The sequence below is a fragment of the Pseudorasbora parva genome, chromosome 4 (assembly GCF_024679245.1).
Source record: "Pseudorasbora parva isolate DD20220531a chromosome 4, ASM2467924v1, whole genome shotgun sequence".
Lineage (NCBI taxonomy): Eukaryota > Metazoa > Chordata > Actinopteri > Cypriniformes > Gobionidae > Pseudorasbora > Pseudorasbora parva.
Window position 1 is genome coordinate 38,155,562 of NC_090175.1, and position 26,836 is coordinate 38,182,397.

The 26,836-nt window shown below is 36.9% G+C and overlaps 1 protein-coding gene across 2 annotated transcripts in view; it reads left to right on the forward strand.

Moving 5' to 3' along the window:
- The first annotated feature begins 777 nt into the window (after positions 1-777).
- Positions 778-26,836, forward strand: part of fam184b (family with sequence similarity 184 member B) — a 50,300-nt gene continuing 24,241 nt past the window's right edge. For both annotated transcript variants that reach the window (XM_067441691.1, XM_067441692.1), the window contains exons 1-7: positions 778-1,229; positions 10,866-11,045; positions 11,168-11,842; positions 18,459-18,594; positions 19,400-19,551; positions 21,254-21,526; positions 23,549-23,644. In XM_067441691.1, coding sequence (XP_067297792.1) covers positions 1,071-1,229; positions 10,866-11,045; positions 11,168-11,842; positions 18,459-18,594; positions 19,400-19,551; positions 21,254-21,526; positions 23,549-23,644 — 1,671 coding nt within the window. In that variant the 5' untranslated portion in view covers positions 778-1,070. The remainder of the gene's footprint in view (positions 1,230-10,865; positions 11,046-11,167; positions 11,843-18,458; positions 18,595-19,399; positions 19,552-21,253; positions 21,527-23,548; positions 23,645-26,836) is intronic.

Here is a 26,836-nt window from a genome sequence, read left to right on the forward strand (position 1 = left end):
GCTACTCTAACCTAACTGCAGCTTTGAATATGGACTTCCTTGGTTCAAATCTCAAGATTTGTTTTGATTCACTGTAGGTATTTGTACACTAATACATATTTATGTTTAACTTAAACAATTTTAACTTTTTTTCTATGCTATTTCTTGCTGGTCGAAATAATGATAAGTCAGTTTCCATTGTCCCGAAATATGACCCAACTCTCAGGATCCCAAACTATATTGCTTAGGGTTGTGGGTTTATTGTTGTTGTTGTTGTTTAGCCTACTAGTTCTGACAGATCATCCTGAGAAGGTATAGGTCAGATTGTATGTTGTACTTTATGATGATTACAGCAAACCACATTTCTAATCATCTCAACTCCTGTGCAAAAACTGCATTTAGCAAGACAGGAGTACGAATATATTGACATAATTTCATTCATGCCTTTTTTGAGAGAAAAAACAATATGGCTATCACGCGTCTATAACGAAACATGGTTCAGACTTGTATGAGGATTTCGCCTTTCAAATATATTTAAAACTTAAGCATTAATGTAATTTACCTTGCCCTCTTACGCCATCAGAATTTTGAGAAGGCAAATCAATTATATATTTATTTAGTTAGTAGCCTGGATTTTGTTGTTGCTTTGTTTGTACAAAACTATTTAAATCTCTTAACACCAACAACAAATCAAAGTGGGTTATCAAAGAAAATACCCTTTATGAGGATATGTTTGTTGCGCTGTTGGTGTTCATGGGAGGGGCTATGATTACACTGCAGTACCCGTGACTTGTAATGTAAGACTGTAGTCACGCCCCGGGTGAGAGACAGGTGCCCGGGCTGGGGGTCACATGCCGTCAGTGTCAGTGAGTCGTGTACCGCGGGGCGGCGAAGCGCCGATGGCATTATCTTATGAGCAGTGCTCTCACCGGGGGCAGCTTCACGGCGGAGCGGAAGGGTGTTCGCCGGTCGCTGCAGCATGCAGAATGCTTTCGGCTGTCGTAAGGACTCTACCTTCAGGATCACGTACAGCCGACCAGGGTGTTGCGCAGCCCAGTTTGTGATTGATCAGCGTGATCTAACGGGTTATTATGGCTTCCAGCTCTGGGAAGATGAACCAGCCCTCCGGCGGCAGCGGTGCATGTAACGGGACCGCTATTGCGGACATCCCCAATGTGAACGTAGAGCAGGAAATGTATGATTATCAAATGCACACGAAAATGTGCAAGAAAATTGCGCAGCTGACAAAGGTAAGCGCGTAAATTTACTACTCAACTAACGGGACTCATTTAACTGTTTCCTGGATATCCATTCACTTAACGTGTGCCGCAGAGGTGTGTGTATGTATGATGTGTGTGTAGCATATATATATATATATATATATATATATATATATATATATATATATATATATATATATATATATATATATATATATATATATATATATTATATATATATATTATATATATATATATATATATATATATATATATATATATATATATATATATATATATAATTTTCTGCTTATGCGAATCCTTTACGTGATAGACACTCTGTTAATATAAATTATTGACATCAGTATTTTATGCTCTCTAACCCACGGGCGTTTTTTCACGGAGTGCAACAGGGTTTTTAATGCTCTCAGCGTCGCATCACTGTCTTTAAATTACAGGTGATGCAGAACTAGACAGAAGGGAATCAAAACACGTCACGACTGAGATGTTGTATGGCAGCAAATGTCCTTTCATTGAGTTTATGGTTCAGAGGGGGCTACTGAAGTTCACACTACAAATGGCTCATCTAAAATAATCTGACCCGTGGGTGATCACTGGCAACAGAAATGTGTGGTTATTTATTATTTAGGTTATTTATTCTCTCTCTCTCTCTCTCTCTCTCTCTCTCTCTCTCTCTCTCTCTCTCTCTCTCTCTCTCTCTCTCTCTCTCTCTCTCTCTCTCTCTCTCTCTCTCTCTCTCTCTCTCTCTCTCTCTCTCTCTCTCTCTCTCTCTCTCTCTCTCTCTCTCTCTCTCTCTCTCTCTGAGTACTAGGAACCACCCCTTCACAAGCAGCATCCAGCTGTTATGACCCGTAGAAGCTTGTACTATGGCAAACAGACTTGATCAGCCGGGCAAAAGACAGTTCCCTAATTTACAGTGCAGTTCAGTTTAGCCCCATTTTTTAGTTTTGTTTGTTCCACTAGCAAAAACAAAACAAAACAAAAAACGCTTTGGAATTATTATGTTTATTAGGACAAGGACATGTAGTGCCATGTTTGTTATACCTTTTTTTTTTTTTTTTTGCAAAGTAAATACTAATATTGTAATCATTCAGTATATCGTTGTGCCATTATGTACTGGGTAGTGTTGTCACGATACCAAAATTATGACTTCGATACGATATCAGACTAAAATATCGATATATCGATACTAAATCGATACCACAGTAAAAAAATAAATAAATAAGATAAGATGCTTAATATGACAACAGAACTTATTATTCATTGTTATTTTTTACTAAAAATTCATGTGGCCAGCATGTTCCTTAGGGTTGGGCATCGTTTTGATTTGAACAATTATTGATCAATTGATCAATTACTATTAAAATTATCTCAATGTATTTTTTACAATGGGGTAATTGTGTTGCAATAGCTTACACACAGCACAAGAAAGCTTGATTTCGAATGGTAAATTGAATTAAAAAAGACAAGTAAACAGTAATAAAATAAGGACAAATAAACAGATTACAAACAATAGCACAAATAAATACAATAGAATAGAAGATACAAATTAAACAGACTGCTTTATTTTTTCAGGTAGGTCTAACATTCAGCTAAGAAACTGAATTTAAAAAATGCATAGTAATTACATTTAAAACAACATTGGATAATGTTCTTTGTAAAAAATTCAATAGCGTACAGATGAAACTATTAAAGTTACACAAGTTGATCAGTCAAGAGCAGTTGATCGTGTCTTTTTGTAGTTTGAATAGCAAATGACTGCGGTCCCTTTAAGACTAACAGACGCATGGATCTTAAACACTGTTCCTGTTACTCGTTCTTCCTGAACTGTTTGCGACTGTGTTTACATTAATACTCTTCCAGATGTGCACTGATAATTCTTTGAGTGTATTTGACCAATAATAAGCTGGAAAAGGAAGCAAATGTTTGCACTTGTATCATGTCAGAGGCGGCTTTATTACGGTAGGCTATGTGTGTGTGCGCTTCAGATGTGGAGCACGAAATCTGCGGGGATTAGTAGAATTAATTTATGTGCAATCCCGCGCGAAATTCAGACCGATCACTCACTAACACTAACACACTGTCATGAGGAAAAAGTCCAGCAGAACGCGCGTTCGCCGTGCTCAGAGGTTAACCGGGCTGAGGGAGAATATGCCGGTGTGTGTCAACACACTAACACACTGTCATGAGGAAAAAGTCCAGCAGAACGCGCGTTCGCCCGCTTCGCCGTACTCAGAGGTTAACCGGGCTGAGGGAGAATATGCCGGTGTGTGTCAACCAGGTGTCAACTCGCTGACGGTCAGAGAGGAGAGCGCAGCTGATATCGATACTGTAAAAACTGAGAATCGTATCGTTTCAGATATTCCAGTATCGATATATATCGAAATATCGATATTTTTGACAACACTAGTACTGGGTATATTTATCTGATCTTTACTAAGACTGTTTTAGAACTATTTAGGCTTTAACTCATATCCATTGGATCTGAATGCATTTAAGACATTTATTTAGATTTATAAATGGGTTGTAGAGGGAACATAAAAAAAAATAGAATTTTGAGAAATGTCGCTGTTTTTTGTTGTTGTTGTTGTTGTTTTTTGGTCCTTACAATGGATGTCAGTGGTATAACAAAAAAACAGTTGGTTACCAATTTTTTTTAAATGTCTTCTTTTGTGACACAAGGGTAATTGATGAGTAAATAATTATACTTAACTATAATTGACCGAATACATTTTTTTTTTGGGGGGGGGGGGGGGGGGGGGGACTAAACTAATAAACTAATTGTTAAATGTGGGGTAAGTGCTATCTGGTATCCGTTGTTGATATTTCAAATCACCAAAACAAATACGCCCCTACCCCCCAAAATCCAGGTCGAATATTCAATGAAAAAGTCACCCCTTCCATCACAAAAACACAAACCGTTCTCAAAAACTCGATAGTACACGGGCATGACAGTCCAGCTAACGACATATTACACTTATGACAAGATTAGAGTTATAGCGATCACAAAACACAAACAGTTCTCATGAACAACTCTATAACGTTAGTATAAACTCGATAGTCCAGCTAACGACATATTACAATTATGACCGGATGGGTTATATAGATGAAAAGAGGAAACAAACATATATCAGGAGTATAGTATCTTACCTGTCGGACACATTTTGTGAGCTGACACTTGAAACCTTGAAACACTGAGGGGATTTAGATGCTCCATACGGTGTGGAAATGAACGGGTCTTTATCATCGCTGAAGCGAGCCACAATACAATTGTACAAGCAACACTTTTCACAACACATTAAATTAAATATAGTGGCCTTAAGTACTATGCACTTACATCAAAAATAAGTAAAATGCACTTACTGTGTTCAAATTGTATTGCAAAACACTTTTGCTGATATTGAGGTGGGGTAAGGGTAGAGACAGGTGTGGTGATATGGGTCAGTTTAAGGGTAGGGTTAGGTGTAAGGGAAGTGCCAACTGTGTAATTACAAATGTAACTACAGAAATGAATTACAGACGTAATTACATGACATTGTAAAAACATGTATGTACACAATAAGTGCATTGATTAATTAAAATGTTAGTACATAGTAGTTAAGGCCACCTAATATAAAGTGGGCCCAATATATGTAAATATATGTTATTTTATTCTGGAGTTTCAGTGTGAATTATGCATTTTTTGATTCAAATGCAACTTGATGATGTATGATAAAATCAATAGCCAATCTGACACTGTGTGAAAAATTACTCAGTCGACTATGAAATATAACTAAACCATAAATAAGGCTTAAAAAGATCATATTCTCTGCATGCTCTTGCACTTATGTTTGTCACTTAAAAAAAACATGTGTAACAATACCCAGTGACCAAACAATGCTTTTTACAAATGAAAATAAATGTAAATCAGCGCACAGTTTAATTTTATCAGCAAAATAGAAAAAAAAAACCCACATTTACACACTTCCCCATATGGTCAGACTCTGGTGTTTCAGTTTGAATTATGTGTTTTTGTATAAGCTGCACCTTGATGATGTATGAGAAAATCAATTGCCATAACTATACCTGTCATGGTGTGAAAAATGATTATCGCCTTGGACAATTATAAAGTGTAACTTTGAAAACATAGGGGTTAAAGGCTGTAATATCAACACACTATTAATGGCTAATGCATACACAGTCATTTAGGTCTGTTGAGGCGGGAGGAGGAAAGTGAGAGAGTGTGTATCAGGTTTTATTAGTAGGACCTTAGTCAAGAAAGATGCCATATTTACTGAGAACGAAAACAAGGCTGTGAGGGATGTAAGCCATTTCTTTGGGCTGTTTTCCTCTGAAATAGATTTTGGAAAGCAGTTTTTGTAATGTTTGATACCCAACTAGGCAACATTACAAGCTATTGAACGGACTTTCCCTCAAAGACTCGTTTTCATTCTTGTCAAATAAAAAAATGCTGTCTGCTGTGGCTAAGGTCCATTGAGGTTAGAAAAAACATTGCTATGCAGCACTGTTACTGATAGGCCAGGGCTCAAAATTCAAACCTGCCACTGTGTGTGTGTGTGTGTGTGTGTGTGTGTGTGTGTGTGTGTGTGTGTGTGTGTGTGTGTGTGTGTGTGTGTGTGTGTGTGTGTGTGTGTGTGTGTGTGTGTGTGCATGCAGGCGTGTGATGCCTATGAGGTTGAATGTCACAGCTGTGTGGAATCCCACTTTCTATCATCATGTAAACATACTCCTATAGTTATCTTTAGCTTTGTGTGTGTGTGTGTGTGTGTGTCTATAATCTTTCATACCCTTTCTGCATTGAGCTTAGCTTTGTGACACTTAGTAATGCTACACAACAAGGCACGCTATTTTTACCGATCAGGAGTGTAGGAGATTTGATCTACTTCGGTCTGATATGGATATAATAGTATGAAGGGAATTTAACAAATTTGAGTGTTTTTCCTGTACAATGACATAAGCTGCAATGACTGCAACAAAACATTTAGTCTTTTTATAATATTACCATGAAACAAAAGTATGCTGGTTGACATTATCAACATTTGTGAGGAATAACTAATCACTGAATTTGTAAAATGCATGTAATTTTTGGGTTGCTTCATATATTTGAAAGACATTGAGAGTTTTGTTGTGGAATTTTTGACATGTTATTGTGGTATTTATGGAAGCTTGTTTCCACCATAAAATAAAACGATTTAAAAGATAATTGCGACTTTTTGCAATTTCGCAATTCGCAATTCTGATTTTTTTTATCTCGCAATTCTGAATCTCACAATTGTGGCAATGCTGACGTTTTCTCAGGATTGCGAGATATAAACTCACAATTGTGAGTTGAAATGTCAGAACTGCAAAATAAAAAACTTACAATTGCGAGTTATAAATTCTGATTTGCGGTATTAAAACTCGCAATTTACTTTTTTCTAGCAATTCGGTTACGTTACAACTAAAGAAAACTGAGGTGAGGACTCAAATGCAGAAAAGGTAATTTATTAACAAAAATAAAACATGAACACAAAACAAAAACAAAAACCAACGAGGGAAAAAAAAAAAACATAATCAGAAATAACCAAACTGTGAGAACTCATCACTGGACTGCTATTTTCCTCCTGGTCGGCAGGTGGCGCCTCTCACCAGACTCCTACTAAACACTAACACTCATTATGCCTGATGTGACACCTGTGTTTTGCCCTATTTAAGTGGATATGTGACATGCTGTTTTGTTCAGTCTTGAGCCTATGCTACCCGTTGTCAGCCGCAAGCTAAGTTTGTATTTACTCATGTCTTTTGGACCCTTGTGTCTGTTTTGTTTTTCTCTGTGTTTGGAAGCCAGGCTTCCTTTGTTGTGTTGCAATTTTCTTCAGTAAAGATTGTCTTTGTTTGAAGATCAACGACTCCTTGCTTTTGCCACCTCTGCCCTTGGATTCATTAACTTGGTACTTAGCTCAGTCAGTAAAGTCAGAGCCTTTGAACATTAGAGACCTGGGTTCGATCCCCACCTAGAACAGGCCCGTTACACAAACACAACTTAAACATACCAAAAAGGAATCACAGGGAACCGGGAGACGTAGACATGACAACGCTCCGACAAAGACTGACAAACACAAGGAGCTATAAAAGGGAACAAATGAGGCAGTGAATGAGGGAACACAGGTGGGGCAAATTATACCAATAATAAGATAACAAGGGGGGAGGGATCAAACAAAGACAGAAGCACATGGCCAAACTAAAACCTAGTTCACACTGCCCGATTTCCCCCCCGATTTTGACTCGCCGACAGGTTTTGTGAAATCGACGACAAATGCCCGAAATCATAGGCAAATCAGTGCTTGTGCACGCGAGTAAAAATCATGCAGTGTGAATGATCAAAGACGCGACCAGAGAGAATCGCAGACGAGTCGGCGACGCCCATGAGATATTTGGCATGCTAAATATCTGGACCTGTCGGCAATTGAAACTCCTGCTGTGTGAAATGAGTTCTGACTGAAAATAACATCGGCGATGACCGGCAGCCAATGAAAGAGTGAGATACAGGGCAGCGGGAGGTTCAGGGAGAAGTTATAGAGCAGAATATCCATATTTTAATAGATATATTTACAATTCTATCAAACAGAAACAAAGCCCAAACATATGCACATCCAGCCGCATCAGCAGCACATTACAAAATTATTTATTTAGGCCTACCTCAACCTCTCTTTGCAAAACACAATCCTTGCTCCCTCTGTTACTCATTTCCTCTGCCATAATCTTTTTTCATTTTCTCCAGAAATCGGCGCACATAGAATATGAAGCAAACTTTGTGCAGTTTATCATTTTTAATAACAATTCCAAGTCTCGCGCGAGAACTCAGGTCTGACGCACGTGTGATCTTGCGTTGTTTACTCGTCACATCGCACGTGTAGTTGGGAAACTTAGTTTGCACACCTGTGAGCGAGAGTTGTCACGATTGTTCCTCCTGTACAGTCATGCAGTGTGAACCCCTCTTTCGCCGATCCATCGGTCAGTGTGAACACAGCAGTGAGTAAATGATACCCCAGAAAGTCATGCAGTGTGAAAAGAGCAGTGACACGACGAGTTTGAAAATCGTGCAGTCTTGAACTAGGCTTAACAAACCCACATGTGCACACAAGACAGGACAGGCATGTGACAAGTTCTGGCTTTTTATCGAAATTGCGTCCTTATATCCTGCTATCCGTAGTTTATAACTCTTACAATTGTAAGTTTATATCAGAATTCAGAATTGCGAGTTTACATCTCACAATTCTGCCACACACATTAATAAGAAAAGTCTGATTTTATTTGCAAGTTTATAACATGCAATTGAGGCTTTTTATCACTAAATTCTGACTTTATAAGCAAGCCTCTATAGGTATTATTTGGATCAAATAACTAAAACAAAGACTGGTTGGTCACTTTAAATATCAGATGGCTAATTGGGGAGTTCTTGGTCAGATTATATCAAAAGTCTGGCTAGGCAATGCAACTCGCACTCACAATCAAACAAAGATAACTGAACACACCACAGATCTAATGATAACATTTTTTTTTTCGGCTGATAATTTTGATGACACATTTGATAGCCAATCTGAATCCACTCTGCATTAAAGAGCTTAAGCATTTAAAACAGCAGATGACATAACTCCAGCAAATGATTATAATAAATAAAATGTTTGTGTGGATGCTGATATAGTTATCTCTATATTTATCGTTTTTGATGTTTGCGGTTTACACTCATGCACACATGTACAGACTCAATTAATTTCAGTAGTCGTGGCAGAAATAACTGTTATATAAAGTGAATTGCAGACGAATGGATAGAGAAATAGACACTAGTGCTTCTGTCATTTGTGTCTGTTAAGGAGGGATAAGGAAAATAAGATTGTGTGTATCAGGTTTCATAATGGACCTAGTCAGGCAAGGTGCCATATTGCAGAGAATGAAACAAGGACAAATAGAGAGAGACAGGCATTTCAGCATTTTCTATGTAATGTTTATGTACACAAAAAAATCATTCACTCTCTACCTCTAATCTGCTCTTTATCCTAATATTCTTTCTAGCTCGTTTCAGTCTGCAAGTTAAGTTATGAGTGCTGTCACTCTATATAAAGATAGCAGACCTTTCAGTCGTACAGATATATGACATTACTTTCCCTTTTATTCTGTGCACTGTAAAACACAAGAGTGCATGTTCAAGGACTGAGAGAGAAAGAGAGGAAGGAAATAGACAGAGGGTGAAAGTTATAAAGTGGAGTCAGGGGACACTGAGAGAGAAAGAGAGAATCTGGTTAGCTTACAGACACACTGTGGGGGTCAGGAAAAGAGGGAGAGAGAGACGGCTGGACGGCCGAGTGAAGAGAAGGAGAGAGTGACTTCCTGGCAGTTTATCATATGGAATGTCCAGCTCTGCTGCAGTGGCGATTAACGGCAGACAGCTAGGCGTCATGGTAACACACGACCCGCTGGAGGGATGAGTGAGACATTGGGAATCTGATGACACCCCAGGCATGAGGACTTGTGGGTAGGACACATTGATGAAGAGCCAAAGTGACACACAATATTAGGCCTCTCTCATATGCTTATACAGTCAGACCCAAATATACAAATGCCCCGCACAGACTACACTGTGTTATGAAATCAAATAGGGTCTTCTTTTTTAAGGGGAAGTTTTCTAACATTGTGACAAAAAAATGCCATTCAAAATCATTTTTGGGTACTTTTGAGTTTTTAAAACATAATCATTAAAGTTAAATTCAAATAAAAATAAAGCTGTGCAGAATGGGTAACAGGGTTGCAAATTTAGCCTAAGTGAAATGGTCACTCAATAGCTGGTTTGAGACTAAATGTTGGTTTGTAGTAATTGATAAAATTCTGTTTTTCATAAATACAATTTTGTTTTCATTTTTTGAAAAAATTATTAGAATTTATTTATTACAAAAACGGATTGAATGATTTAGATGCAAGAATGCAGTGTCATGAACTTAAGGAATGTTAAATATTTTTTGTATGTATATATATATATATATATATATATATATATATATATATATATATATATATATATATATATATATATATATGTTATTTTTTGTAATGAAAAATGAGGTTGTGCACAAAATATGGGAGTTTGAGACACTGAGTGGGAGTTGGAATTGTAGCTTCTTATTGCAATAAATTAAATGTCAATATCATCTCTGAACTGGTCCTCAATTTAAGGGAGCAATGTAGATATCAGTTGTTTATTCTTTGTTATTATTTTATATTCTGAGCATAGTTTATCTAACATATTTAGACATTCTCACAACAAAAATGTGGGATTAGTGCCCTTTAATGCTTGGGAAATGCCATGGGACACCAATGTCAAAGTGCCAAACAAATTCGAACAGCTGTGTACAACCAAGTTCAAAACAGACATCTGCCCAGCATAAACAGACGGACATATAAACTGCAGCTCAGTTACTGCAGACTGTGGGTGTACGACTGATTAGATCAGAGAGGTGGAAGATTTCATCAGCAAAAACAAGACTGTTAGCTTAACGCTGTACACCTGGAACACAGGCACCGCAGTGCACAGTGTGGATCATTTTTTTCTGTGTTGTCCTGCCATTATAATTGTATCTTAGTAATATTTATGGGTGTGTGCTTTTTGTATAGGTCATATATTCTTTAAACACTAAGAATGATGAGCAAGAGGCTACTCTGCAATCGTTACGCCGTGTTGCCACGGAGACACAGGGCAGCCTCCAGCCAACCACAGGTCAGGATGAGGAAGAGGAGGAGTCTGCATCTATCCTGAGGACACGCCTTTTAGAGCTGCAGGCCACCGTTGAGGAAGTATAAACATAAGTGGTTAAACATACACATATCTTCTGTATTTCTGTATATGGATTCGTTGTAAGTATATTAAATGCAGCATAAACAGAATCACTTCATTTTAGGATGTGTATCCATTTCAGGTGGAGGAGCGTGGACAGAGGGTTGAAAATGAGTATGCGGAGCGTATAGCTGTGCTAACCCAAGAGACCTCAGATCTGCGCAGAGACTATCAGAATCTGCAGACAGATAGAGACAACCAACACAAATTACTGCAACAAACACAAGAAGAAAACAAGCGCTTAGAGAACGAGTGCCAAGAGCTAATCAGAGCCAGAGATGAAGAGAGAAAGCGAGAGGAGGAGGAGAAGATGAATAGAGTGGAGGAGGAGAGGAAGAGAGAGACTGAGGAGAGGAATAAAGAAACAGAAGAGAGGAACAGAGAGTCACGGGAGAGAAAAAGAGTAGAGGATGAGTGCGAAGAAAGGTTGAAAACAGTGAGAAAAGAGCTACAGGCTCTGAGGGAGGAGAAGGAGAGAGCGGAGAAGGAATGGAAGAGAGATGTGGAGGAGTGGAAGAAGAGAGTGAAGGACATGGAAGAAGAGAGGAGGGAGGAGCAGGAGGCAGCCAAGAAGACACTACAACAGAGCCTTAATGAACACATCAACCAGTGGCACCAGAGAGAGCAAGAAAACCGCAAGTCTCAGAATGCAACACTTCAGCAGAGGCTGAGAAAAGCAGAGACAGACTTGGAGGTTCGAGAACAGAGGTTGAACGAGAGCAACAGACACTGCAGCAAACTTCAGGAGAGAGTAGAGGTACACAGGAATTCCCAAACACAAGGTCCAAAATTCAGTTTTGGCCAATTCTTTTGCACATGACAGGTGAATTGAGACAATCTAACACCCTTAAATATTTCTTAAAGGGATAGTTCACCCAAAAAGGAAAATTTTATGTTTATCTGCTTACCCCCAGGGCATCCAAAATGTAGGTGTCTTTGTTTCTTCAGTAGAACACAAATGAAGATTTTTAACTCCAACCGTTGCTCGTATAATGCATGTCAATGGGGTGTTTTTCTATAAGAGCCACTATTACAGTAAAAAACATATAGAAATATAGAAATACAAATCCATATTAAACCTTATGGCTCATGGCAACACATTCATGTCTTATATGTATATATATATATATATATATATATATATATATATATATATATATATATATATATATATAAAATCGCACCGGGTTTTTGACCTTACTTGACGGATGAGATTCAGCCATGAAATTATATTTTTATGGTTTTCCTTTCTACTTCCGATGTGTTTATTTTAGGGTATTAAGCATTATTTGAATTGTATTTTTTTAATTTATTTTTTTATAAATTGTTATTTCTTTAACATTGGAAGTGTTTGACCCCTAATAGAGGAAAGAATGACAGGTATTTTACAGGTAACGTTTTTGAAGCACTAGTTCTGGCCTTAACTATTAGATTTCATTCAACTTGTATTATTATTAATGTATTTATTATTGTTATTAACATTATTATTACTATTAATAATTGATTATTTTAAACAGTTTAAAACCAATTTAGTTCTTTTTAGTTCTTAGAAAAGTTAGTTCAATGACCAGTAGTTTTAGTGCATTTTTTTTGTGTTTTTAATATATTTAGTTTTTATCACGGTTTCCTGCGCAAAACATATGTGAAATATGCGGTTGGTGGAGCTGTGTGCTGTGGCGACCCCTAACAGAACCAACCAAAAGTGACAGTTAATTTAGTCATGGTATTTTAGGTTTGTACATTTATCAGGGCTGTCAAGTGACATTTTCATGTTTAATGAAATGGAATATGATATGAATAAACTAAATATGGATATACAACATTGAAAAACAGGCCTTATCAAACACTGGGAATTGTGTCTTCCAGGCCTGGTAATTTATGGATATTTATATGGTGGATATACATTTTCCATATTTATACATAGTGGAAAAAAATAATTGCGTACCCACAAACCAGTATTGCTTTACAAGCAGTTTACATAAATTCTGTTGAGTGGCCATGTGTAACTGACCTTTCAGCGGGGTGTTCGTCTCATTGTAAGCGGGCAGTAATTACCGCTGTGACTGACACTTCCGAATCTAATTGAGACTGAGATTAGAGGGATCAGACAAACACCCTCAATTACCGTTACTCAGACACACAGCTGTGGAGAAACAGATGGCATACCCGAATTAAACAGTCCGTGACAATACCCCACAGATTTGCAGCCTGTTTTTCTACTGCTAAGTCTGCACAGAACCTGCAGAAAATAAAAATAACATAGGCTTTTTTTATGTGGGACACAAAAGTAAGTCATTATACTTTGTATTTAGAACAGTGATTAAATAAGTAAGAGTTGCTAGGCATGCAACATTGACGTTGCCATCTCTGATGCAGCTTTTTACATACACTGTGGCTAATGCGCATTAGACGTGCCTAAAAATGTCAGACAGAGTGAGATGAGTAACACCCTCTCCTCTTTGCTTTGGCTCGACATCCTTCACAGAAAATTAATCAGAAGCACCTCAGATCTGCAAACTCAGAGAAGTTGATGTGATGGAATCAAAGGTTCATAGGCTCAAAGTGTTCATGGGGTGGTCAGAATTGACTGATTAAAGTCATCTTGGACTTCATTGGGCTGACAGATGATGCCGTTTCGGTTGTTCATCTCTGCTATAAGATAATCCAATGAGAGGATCCAACAGACAACTAGATTTTTTTAGTTTATTAAGATGTGAGATGTGCTATGTGGTTATCAGCTTGTTGGCGTGCAGTTGCTAAAGTGTTTTTTTAATGTTTTGCTATGTGCTTAGGGTAGTTGCTTAAGTTCAAGTCACCTTTATTTATATAGTGCTGTATAAAATACAGATTGTTTCAAAGCAGCTTTAACAGTGATAACAGGAAATTTATTCAATGATTCAAACAGTTCATTTTGGCTGTACAGCAGAAAATAGTGACATTGTTCCTATAATGTCAGTGTTGATTCAGTTCTATTGTAAAGATCATTAATTATTAAATTAGTTCATTTTATTTATAAAGCAGTTTTGCAGAAAGCAGTGATGTCATCGTCCAGCTCAGTTCAGTTCTCATACAACTTAAGCAAGCCAGAGGTGACAGTGGCAAGGAAACCAAACTCCATCAGGTGACAGAATGGAGAAAAAAAGGTTGGGAGAAACCAGACTCAGAAACCAGTTGGGGGAGTAAACACGGTGTGATTATGATTCAGGCTACATCACAAGTCAGAAATCAGATTGTGGATCAGTACTTCTTAAAGGATACTACCCAAAAGTACTCACATCCCCAGAATGTACCCAGTCAGCATCACATGCATGCGTCATTATGTTCACTTTGAACAGTTGGCCAATAATGAGCCATCTTTCTGACATAGAACCCCTAAGCACTGCACTGTGTTTACTATGTGAACAGCCTAGGAGACTGACATGAAAGAGAAGAAATTGTTGGGGGTACGCGCACAAAAAGTGTTCTCGCCTAAAAAAAAAAACATTAAGTAGGAAAAAGTTGGATAAAGTTAAATACAAGGTTCTATATGACTTGTTTTTGTTGAGTTCAGAAAAAAGTCATGCATAATCATGACTGATCATTGTTTATATCAAACATTGGTGTCACTTCAGAGTACTCTTGCACATCCCAAGTAATAGTAATATGTATTATACACTTATCTAAAGGATTATTAGGAACACAATACTAATACTGGGTTTGACCCCCTTTCACCTTCAGAACTGCCTTAATTCTATGTGGCTTTGATTCAACAAGGTGCTGAAAGCATTCTTTAGAAATGTTGGCCCATATTGATAGCAAAGCATCTTGGAGTTGATGGAGATTTGTGTGATGCACATCCAGGACACGAAGCCAAAGAGGCTCTAATGGTTTGAGATCTGGTGACTGTCGGGGCCATTTTAGTACTGTGAACTCAATGTCATGTTCGAGAAACCAATTTGAAATGATTCAAGCTTTGTTACATGGTGCATTATTATCCTGCTGGAAGTAGCCATCAGAGGATGGGTACATGGTCGTCAGAAAGAGATGGACATGGTCAGAAACAATGGTCAAGTAGGCCATGGCATTTAAACGATACCCAGTTTGACAAAATGGTGTGGGGGATGATTTCTTGGCACACTTTAGGCCCCTTAGTGCCAATTGGGCATTGTTTAAATGCCACGGCTTACCTGAGCATTGTTTCTGACCATGTCCATCCCTTTAGGACAACCATGTACCCATCCTCTGATGGCTACTTCCAGCAGGATAATGCACCATGTCACAAAGCTCGAATCATTTCAAATTGGTTTCTTGAACATGACAATGAGTTCACTGTACCAAAATGGCCCCACAGTCACCAGATCTCAACTCAATAGAGCATCTTTGGGATGTGGTGGAACAGGAGCGTTGTGTCCTAGATGTGCATCCCACAAATCTCCATCAAATGCAAGATGCTATCCTATCAATATGGGCCACATTTCTAAAGAATGTTGAATCAATGCCACATATGCACATTGGGCATGCTATTGTTGAACCTGTTCTTAAAAAGCCAAGTCTAGACCCATTGAAACCAATTAATTATAGGCCTATATCCAAACTCCCCTTTATGGCTAAGATTCTAGAGAAAGTGGTAGCAGAGCAGCTTACGACTTTCTTAAAGATAAATGATATTTTTGATAAATATCAGTCAGGTTTCCGTAAAAACCATTCTACCGAAACTGCATTAATTAAAGTCTCGAGTGATATTTTGATGTCAGCTGATTCTGGGAAGCATACAGTATTAGTTTTACTGGACCTTACATCTGCCTTTGACACTATTGATCATAATATTTTGATTAATAGACTTCAGGATCTAGTAGGGATATCTCAATCGGCTATAAAATGGTTTACCTCTTACCTTTCTGGTAGAAGTTTTAGTGTCTATATTTATTAATCAGATCATGTCAGATACTGCAGGTTTATTGAGTGGTGTACCTCAGGGTTCTGTCCTGGGACCGATTCTTTTCCTGCTGTACATACTGCCGCTAGAACAGATAATTGGCCAGTTTACTGATGTTTCCTATCATCTGTATGCCGACGACATTCAGTTGTACTGCTCTTTTAATCCTACTGAGTTACATAAACTGTCTTCTTTAATCAGCTGTCTGAGCAGTATCAAGCAGTGGCTAAATGATAACTTTTTAGTTCTGAATTCAGCTAAGACTGAAACACTGATCATTGCCCCTGAGCAAAGCATCTCTCAGATTAAACAACATATCGGTGCCCTAAGATCGTCTGTCCAGCCGAGTCTTAGGAGCCTAGGTGTTGTTTCTTTCAATTAAGGAACATTTCGAAAATAAGAGCCTTGGTCTCAAAGGCCGAATTGGAGATGATCATTCATGCTTTTATTTCATCCCGTTTAGACTATTGTAACAGTCTTTTTATTTGTCTAAATAAGAAAGATTTGTGTCACCTCCAGACTGTCCAGAATTCTGCTGCAAGGATTTTAACCCACACCAGTAAAAGAGTACACATCACACCGATCTTAGCTTCCCTTCATTGGTTACCAGTGAAATTTAGAATGCAATTGAATGAAATTTTAAAATTTTGGTTCTAGCCCTACAAGGACAGGTGCCTTGTTACATCTCTGACCTGTTACAGCTGCGTACGTCTTAACGTAGTCTAAGATCCACAGGACAAAGATTTTTAGTTGCCCCCCACACACATTTTAAAACAAGGCAAGGCAAGGCAAGGCAAGTTTATTTGTATAGCACATTTCATACCCAATGGCAATTCAAAGTGCTTTACATAGAAATTAATTAAAACAGTGGTAACAAATGCATGAGGAAAAAAAAGAATACCATATGGACGAATAAAGAATTAAAAACAATCATAGTTAAAACAGTCGTAAAGATATAGTAATTAAAAAAAAAATAATAATAATAATAATAATAATAATAATAATAAGATAAAATAAAATAAAATGGTCAGATCCACAATAATGGTCTGATATAAAAATAAACATTCTTCAGTTTACAGCCTACATACATGTACCATCTTAATTAGAACACCTCTCATTCATTTCTTTCTCAAACACGTTCATAACATCCATTTTAATCACTATTCCCTGATTTTTACTCAGGAACCTTCTTGTTAAAACCCTTACTCACTCATCATACCCTCCACAGATTTACACATACTCAAACCTTATTGTCAAACTTACTATTTCCATCAAACCCAGTTTTCACTCGTCATATTCAACTCAAAAGAACATATAAAATAAACAATAACCAGAGATAAGAACAAAGGTAAACTAAAACAATTATAAAAAGAATAAAGAGATAAGATAGGGTGCAATCAGTCGGACATACAGCGCTCAGAGCTCATTCAGTAAATGCACAGCTGAACAGATGTGTTTTGAGTCTGGATTTGAATGTGGCTACTGTTGGAGCACATCTGATCTGTTCAGGAAGCTGGTTCCAACTGCGGCTGGCATAATAGCTAAAAGCAGACTCTCCTTGCTTTGAGTGAACTCTTGGTATTTCTAACTGACTTGATCCTGCTGAAACAAGAGGGGACCGTTCATTTCAAGCTGTGGCACCTAGACTGTGGAATGCATTGCCTTCTTCCTTACGCTGCCTGGACTCAGTGGAAAATTTTAAAACACAGTTGAAAACTCTTCTATTTAAAGAGGCTTTTATCTAGAGTGTAGGGTTTGGCTGGTCTTTTGTGTATTTCTGTTTATTTTCATTTATACTTATTGTTTTTGTTACTTATTTTGACTAGAACTGTAATGTTGTGTATTTCCTCTTTTTGTTGTGAAGCACTTTGTGATTTTTATCTATGAAAAGTGCTATTCAAATAAATTTTACTTACTTACTTACATAGAATTAAGGCAGTTCTGAAGGCGAAAGGGGGCCAAACACAGTATTAGTATGGTGTTCCGAATAATCCTTTAGTTGAGTGTATGTAGCTTAGTGTTATGATGTAATGCATAATATTTGAAACAACCTGATACATTCATTAAACATTTTACCTTTGGGGATTTAAGACAAATTGGAGGTGATACTAACTTTAAAAGACTGATTTTTAAGAAAAAAAAATCTTAAGTTTTGTCTTTAGAATAATCTTAAGAATAAAGACATTCTTAACTTTATTCTTGTTTAAATAAGAAAATAGCAGTTAAGAATTTTATTCTTAAGAATGTTTAGTAAATCTGGCCCTTACACATGGCTTTGGTGCTAAGACAATTATTGTTTTTTTCTTCAACAAGCCTTATAATTTGAAGTATCATTCATGTCCATATCACAAACAATACAAATTATAGGTTGAAAGGTACCTAATAATAAAAGTTATAGGTACCTAATAATAAGCCATTGTAATGGTTATGCTTATTCACTTGTTCGTTCCTCTTACAGGACCTGGAGGAACAGTTAGAGGATGGGCGTCGCCGGGTGTCTGAGGCTGAGGGTGTGGCAAAGAAAGCAGAGGAGGAGTTAGCTGTTGCCAAAGAACGCTTACTACTGCAAGAGAATGAGCTACAGAGCAAGTCGGGTACACATGCACTGTTATCATTATTGATCAAATTAATCAAATATGCTGAATAAATAATCACATGAATTACTTAATATTTATATACTTAATAATTATACTCAATATTTGCTGCTGCATTATAATAGCCTAGTAAATCATTAAATAGAACATATGAAAAGTTGCTTTAGAAAGTCAGGATATCTATAGGTTTGTTTTATTTCCATATCTTGGAACAGAAGCTTGAACATACTCACATTTTGCAATCGTGGGCCATTCACACAAGAAGCATTTTAAGTGTTTGTCAGTACTTTTTATAATTGTTGGTAGTTTAAGACATGTTTCAGATGGACGTCTTTGCCTGTTGCGTCACATCTCTTTTTTCAGCCATGTTTTCACTGTCAAGTTCAAAACAGTTCAAATTTGAAAAATGTGTCTCTAGTTCTGAGCATTCTGTTCCATTCCATTGCACTGCGTCTGTCTGCATCTCAAAAGCCTAATTGTGGGATTTAAAGCTTGAATTGCTCTGAGGGTAGAGAAATCCCTTTTTACTTGGGATTATGCACGATTAAATGCATAATGTTTAATGCATTATTTTATGTATAATTAATTGTACTCTTTTAATGTTTAATTAACAGCCTTAATTATCATAAAAATCGTCTACTGCATTTCTGTAGTAAATAAGCTGGTCGTTTACTGTCAGAAAGCATTGTTAACAGTCTCTTTGTCATATGAAATTATTGTCTTTGTCATATGACTATTGTAATAAGCTTGTTCACTGATTGTTCTGCTTCCTTTGATTTAATGCTCATCTTTCTCATTTCTGCAGAGGAGTTAATGAGTCAGAGTTCATCTCAGGTGAGGGTATCTGCTGAAGTGGAAGAGCTGAGGTCTCAACTCAGTCGTCTCAACATTAGAAATAAAGAGCTGGAGCTTCAGAACAGTGGCCGATCTAGTGACCATGCCCGCATGCTCAAACAGGCAAGCCATGCCCACACACTTTTAATAGTTCATTCAAGTCATGTTGGAAAGATTGTATTTATGAGTTGAATGCACATGAATGGCACGCAGTGTCATAATGGGGGGTGGGGTGGGTAGTCTGTTAAATTTGAACTAAAGCTAAAATTATTAAAAATTAATTTCAGTAATAGAAAAAAATATTATGATTAAATTAAATAAATACAGTGTGTGCAGAATTATTAGACACATTGAATTTCTGATCATATTTTTTTCCAGGCACATTTTACCAATTCCAAACCACTTTTATCTTAATAACTACTATTCATTTTGTATTTGATCATCATTAAGTGATATGTAATTGTTCTTGAAGGCTGTAAATAAAAAAACACCTTATATTCAGGTGTGCAGAATTAATAGGCACGTTTTCTTTTACAGATAAAATGACCCAGAAAAGAGATTGAACTTAGACTGAAAAATAAAACATTATGAAATGCTCATGAGAACACTCATGAGAAGCTGCACGCACTGTATTAGATGAAAATATTTTCTTGTAATTGATTAAATGACTTAAAGTTAAATTAAAAAATCATTAAAGCTTAATCAAAATGTACTGTATATAATGTAAATGAACCAAAAAGTAATAAAAAAGAAGATAAATAAAAATAAAGTTTACAGGACTATGTTTCTAAAATACCAACACTGTCATAACTTCGTTTGAGGCTATTTCATCGTAAAGGCTATTCATCAACTGTCTGTGATCAAGTCACACTAAGCAAGACTGTCCAGTTGGGACGTACGCACCAATATTACGTTTTTTGTTTAGTCTGGGGGAAAAAAGGCTAAGATAAAGAAAACGAAAATGAAGATGGCATCCAATACGATGTTTAAAGCAAATGAGCAAAATGTGTGAATAAATTGATAAGAGTGAATAATAAAAGAAAAAGGTTATTAATACAAATACAGTCTAAAAACTAGCACTGTACAGGTACTGAAGCAGCACCAAAATTAGCCCCAGTTTTATTGTAGTAAAAGTGTAGTAACCAAGTTTTTTTTTGGCTAATTGATTACCATTTATATAACCACAGTTCTACCACAAATACCATGGTTAAACTATGGTTAGACTAGCAAAGCCATGGTTAATTTTTGGTTCCCATAGTTTAACTACAATAAAAATGTTGTATTGGTTTTATTTGTAGTAAAACCATGGTTCATTTTCATAAGGGGCGACCAACTCCCCTTTACAACAATTGAGGCCAGAGTTTTTTGCAATCAAGCAGTGCTAACGATAACTTTGTTTCTAATATTTAAAAAACAATCCATCTGCTATTGATCCCTTCTATTATTGGAGAATACACACACTTTTCTGCTCTTCCTAACTGGAGCATACTATTTTTAATAAAATAAGCTCTTGCCTCATGCTTTCTATTTAATAAATAAAATGACTATTTAGAACAAGAGTTGTAAAGCCAACACATACATTTGTTGAAATAAAAAGGCGAGCTCGAACATTGCATAAGAACAGTATAAACAATGTAAAACTACTCCACAGGCTCTCCATCAAACACATTTTAAAATGTTAGTTAGTTTACACAAAAAGAACAGCCAAGTCCTTAGAACATTTAAAAAAAATCAAAACTGACAGCTCAGTGGCTGAGTGTTGTAGTGTCTTTTGAAACTACAGGATTACAGTTTTATATCATTAAGATTTGTGTGTGGGTTTCAGCATGCAGACACTCTCTCCTCAATGCGTCTGGAGCTGCAGCGTGCTCACACTGAGGAGATCAGACGCCTTCAGCAGGAGGTGGAGAATGAAAGAAAGAATGACAGACAGGAGCTGGAAGAAGAGAAGAAAAATGTGCAGCAGAAGATGGAAGAAGAGAAAGTAAGGCTGAAAGAACAGCTTCGGAAAGCACTGGAAGAAGTGATACGCAAACATGCCAGTGAGCTGCGGCATGCGCACGCAATGCTGGATGCAGAGAAGAAGAAGACACAGCAGGTACAACAACAGATTGGAATATTTGCATCACATAAATTGCGATTCATTTCACACCTTTTCATTTGCTGCGGTTGCTACTAGTGTGAAGGGCTGGCTATCACTACTGACTTTATGATTTAATTCCTCGATTAATTTGATTCTCAATTTGATATTGGTATAATATTGTTTGGGAATATAATGCCAATTATATTGTTTTCCAATATTTAAATGGCAAATTATTTACATACATTTTTCCAATGAAAAAGGGGATTAAAAGATTGACTATAGGATTTTAAGAATGCCTTAAAGGGTTAGTTCACCCAAAAATTTAATTTCTTTCATCAATGACTCACCCCAATGTTGTTCCACACCCCTAAAGACCTCTGTTCATCCTCGGAACACAGTTTAAGATATTTTAGATATAGTCCGAGGGCTTTCTGTCCTATGAATGTAAGTGTATGCCCACTTGCTGTCCACGTCCAGAAGGTAATGAAAACATCAAAGTAGTCTATATGTGACATCAGTTGCTTAGTTAGACTCTTTTGAAGCATCAACAATACATTTTGGTCCAAAAATAACAAAAAATACGACTTTATTCAACATTGTCTTCTCAGCATTGGTTATTTTTGGACCAAAATATATTGCTGACGCTTCAAAAGAGTCTAACTAAGCAACTGATGTCACATATGGACTACTTTGATGATGTTTTCATTACCTTCTGGACGTGGACAGCAAGTGGGCATACACTTACATTCAAAGGACAGAAAGGCCTCGGACTAAATCTAAAATATCTTGAACTGTGTTCCGAAGATGAACTTACGGGTGTGGAACGACATTGGGGTGAGTCATTAATGAAATAAATTTCATTTTTGGGTGAACTAAGAGAATTCCCTTTAAGAGAATATATGACCAACATAATCTGTCTTTTTACTCATCTGTATGTCTTCACTGTTTACAGAAGTGTCTTTACTTTACAAGGGACATAAACAGAATTTCCTTTGTTGCTGTGTATAAAGACATACGTCATTATTCATAATGCAAAGCTCCAAACCCAGTCCAATCAGATGAATTATGGAAACTAAGCTGTAAAAATGGGTCATTTCAAATGACACATTAACATATGACGCATATTCAGCATTCAAAAACTTGGCCCACCCTTATGAAAAGAGATTAGCCATCAAGACATCAAGTCAGTTGCATAAAAAAATCCTGAAGCTACAGAAACTAAAAACCGCTTATATGTAAAGCTTTAGCTGACTCAAAAATAAAACTTCTGTGATAATTTATTCACTTTCATGTCATTCCCAACATGACTTTCCTTCTTTCATGAAACACAAAATTAGAATGTTCACACTGCTTTCTTTCATGTAATTAAAGTAGAGGAGAACCAGGGGCTTTCAATCTCCAAAAATAACAAAATTATATTATAATTAAAACTATATTCTGTGTTATTTGAAGCCATAGACTAAAATTTAAGTTGTCTTTGTTGTATAGAAAAGAACTTCTGCAACATTCAACTTTCTGGAAAAGAGCAACATCTTGTGTGTTTTCCGCAAAAGAAAGAAAGAAGGTTTAGAATGAAATGAAATAAATGTTCGTTTTGAGATAACTAATTCTAAGAGTTAGAAAAAAAATGGAAAATGATCATGTAATATTTAATTATAACTAACTATATATTATAAATATTTTGTTACAAGAAAATGTTTCTATAAAATTTCCTAATTTTGTGCTTATGTAGCTGAAACAGTAATGCATGAATGTTGCAAAAGTTCATTGGTTCAATTCCCAGGCATTGCATGAATGGAAAAAAAATTATACTTTAAATTCAATGGAAGCCATTTTGGATAAAAGCATCAACCAAATGCATACATTTAAATGGCTAACATGATAATTATAGATAAAGATATAGACTATTTGCCCCCTTTAAAGTATAGCAAGTAACTAATTAAATCTATTGAAAAGATCTGATGCATGATCTGATATTTTTGTTAATATTGAAATAAAGAGATAATAGTTTTTTTATTTATGTTGGTTTGAATACAGGCTGAAGAGCAGATGAAAACTGGAGAAGAAGAGAGAAAGGTTTTAGAGAAAGAGAAGGAAGATCTTGACAACCAACTACAGCTGTCCAACACAGAGGTAAGTAATCATAAAAAATACCATTCATAAAAAAACTAATTGTCCTGTCTTCTCAAAAACCCAAACCATCTTGGATATGTTTGCATAATATGGCTGACCTACTAATGAATCAGGTCACCACAAATAACTTGAACTATATACATATCAAGCTATTTCAAAGTGGTTTGATGCTCAGGCAAAGGGAACAGGCTCAGTCCTTCTGCTTAAATACACAGAGACAGACTAAGAGCCCTAGAGCTCTCCACATGACCATGATAAATGAGAAAACAAAAAGAACATTTGTAGTGCCCAAGGCAGAGAGCTTCATCTAACGCTTCATCTATTCTGCCAGCAGGCTTGGAACTGGGTTATGATAACGAAGTTGCATACTTAATACATGATAGCTTGGAATAAAATTGTTGGTTCAGTGCTGTGTCACAGCGAAGCAAGCCTCATATCAAAGCTCCTTCTATACACCGATCAGACATAACATATGAACCCAATGTTGCTCCCCCTTTTGCTGCCAAAACGGCCCTGACCCATTGAGGCATGGACTCCTCTAGACCCCTGAAGCTGTGCTGTGGTATCGGGTACTAAGATGTTAGCAGCAGATCCTTTAAGCCCTGTAAGTTGTGAAGTGGGTCTGACATGGATCAGACTTGCTTGTTCAGCACATACCACAGATGCTCGATTTGTTTGAGAACTGGGGAATTTGAAGGTCAAGTCAACACCACAAACTCATTGCTGCGCTCCTCAAACCATTCCTGAACCATTTTTGCTTTGTGACAGGGCACATTATCCTGCTGAAAGAGGCCACAGCCAACAGGGAATACCGTTTCCATGAAAGGGTGTACATGGTCTGCTTAGGTAGGTGGTAAATGTCAAAGTAACATCCATATGGGTGGCAGGTCCCAGGCACAAAGCATCACACTTGCCTTCTTCCCATAGTGCATCCTGGTGCCATGTGTGTTTCTTAGGTGAGCGACACAGACGCACACGGCCATCCATGTGATTTTTATGTGAAAGAAAACATGATTCATCTGACCAGGCCACCTTCTTTCATTGCGCCATGGTCTTTCTGATGCTCACTTTCGGCATTTGACAGGGGTCAGCATGGGCACCCTGACAGGTCTACAGCTATGAAGCCCAATACGAAGCAAACTGCAATGCATTGGTTGTTCTGACACCTTTCTATCAGAACCAGCATTAACTTCTTGAGCAATTTGAGCTACATTAGCTCGTCTGTTTGATTGGACCACACAGGCCAGCCTTCATTCCCCATGTGCATCAATGAGCCTTGGCCACCCATGGACCTGTCGCTGGTTCACCACTGTTCCTTCCTTGGACCACTTTTGATTGATACTGACCACTGCAGACTGGGAGCACCGCATAAGAGCTGCAGTTTTGGAGATGCTCTGACCCAGTCGTCTAGCCAACACAATTTGGCCCATGCTCAAATCTTTATGCTTGCTGATTTTTCCTGCTTCTAAAACATCAAATTTGAGGACAAATGTTCACTTGCTGCCTAATATATCGCACCCACTAACAGAGGCTGTGATGAAGAGATAATCAGTGTTATTCACTTCACCTATCATAATGTTATGTGTCTCATAATGTTAGGCCTGATCGGTGTATTTCATAAAACCATTTGTCAAGTCATGTCAAATGTCTGAATTGTAGGGTGGTATCCTAAAGGCGAATGATCTAAGTTGGTTACTAAAAGGTTGTAGGTTCAAATCCCACAATGGACATTCCTTGAAAAGTCTAATGCTTGGATGACTGACTGTTAGTTTCAAAGAGCCATTGTGTCTTTTATGTCACCTATCTTCCCAGACATTCTGTGATATTTTTCATACTTTAAACATGGTCCTTAAGTTTGCATATATAAACAGTTGCACATTTTCTAGGACGCCCAATGTATGCATCTACTAAACTGATCTACTAAAGCTAATCTTATAACTAGTGGTGTAGTCTTAAAAAAGTTTTTTATTATTATTATACTATACTGATGGATGACAGCTGAACTACCTACATTTGCCCTCACAGATGGGATATTGTGAAATGTCTGCCTCTTCCCATTGCTACTAGTCTAGCTAGCTAACTAATTTGTTTCATAAAGCCTGACTGAGACAACACATCACGTGTTAGCTTCTTAAAAAACTTTCATGATGCAATTGTGTTTGTTTGTTTTATTTATTTATTCATAGAGCTCAATATAAACAACAAAACGTTGACCATGTACAATCATGCATGTAATAAAATAACACACTAACTGCAGCCAACAATGCATGCAACCAACATCTCACAAAAAACTAAAATAAAAATTATAATTGATAAGAATAAAAAAAATAAAAAAATAAGCCTTATTACCCTTAGTGTGAATGTAGAGGTGAAAAACACCTTAATTTAAATGTAGGGTAAAATGAATGGGTATTTAGAAAGAAAGAAAAAAAAGTTTTATTTGATTGATGTAATGATTTAAAAAAAAACAGTACTAAAGGATAATATAAAATGCAATTACAACAAAGGTTTTTGAGTTAAAAGGTGAAATGTGTAATAAGAGCAAGCTAACACAGGTAGAATAAACTGCAAGCAACAATTAAGGGGCCATTTGACTACAGAGGCAAAATGATGAGCAAGCGTGGCAGCGAGCATCAGACCAACTGCAAAAATTAGTAATGACATTTGGAGATGATTTTTAGCTAAATGGTTGAAACCAATTTCGGATTTTTTTTTATTCATATCTTATAAATATCAATTTATAATCATACTAATTATTATTAGTAGTATTAATAATTTGTGGCTGTGTGTGGTCAAGGAGGTTGGCTCCTTAGTGCCCTCTACTAGCCAGCTGTCACTGGGTGGCACTGTGCCGAAAGTGTATAGGTACCCCAGGTCATGGTTGTCATAACCATGTTTGATCTGAATTCTGTTAAGCACTTCAGAGTTATAGCTTCATGCTCACTTTGGCGTGCTCTTCGTAGAATTCGTTAGCAAGTTAATCAAGAATGATTTGACTAATCAACTTGAATTCAAGTTGAAAGAATTGAAAAATTGCTTTGGGGATTGTTCACACTGTCTTCTATCTGAGCAACTGAATCCCTTTGCGAAGGGCCTTTCCATGAGTCTGTTAGTGAAGGGAATATGCAATGGCCACTTCAAATTTCACAACTTCTTGGAAAAATAACACTTAACGATTACTGGGAAATTTCA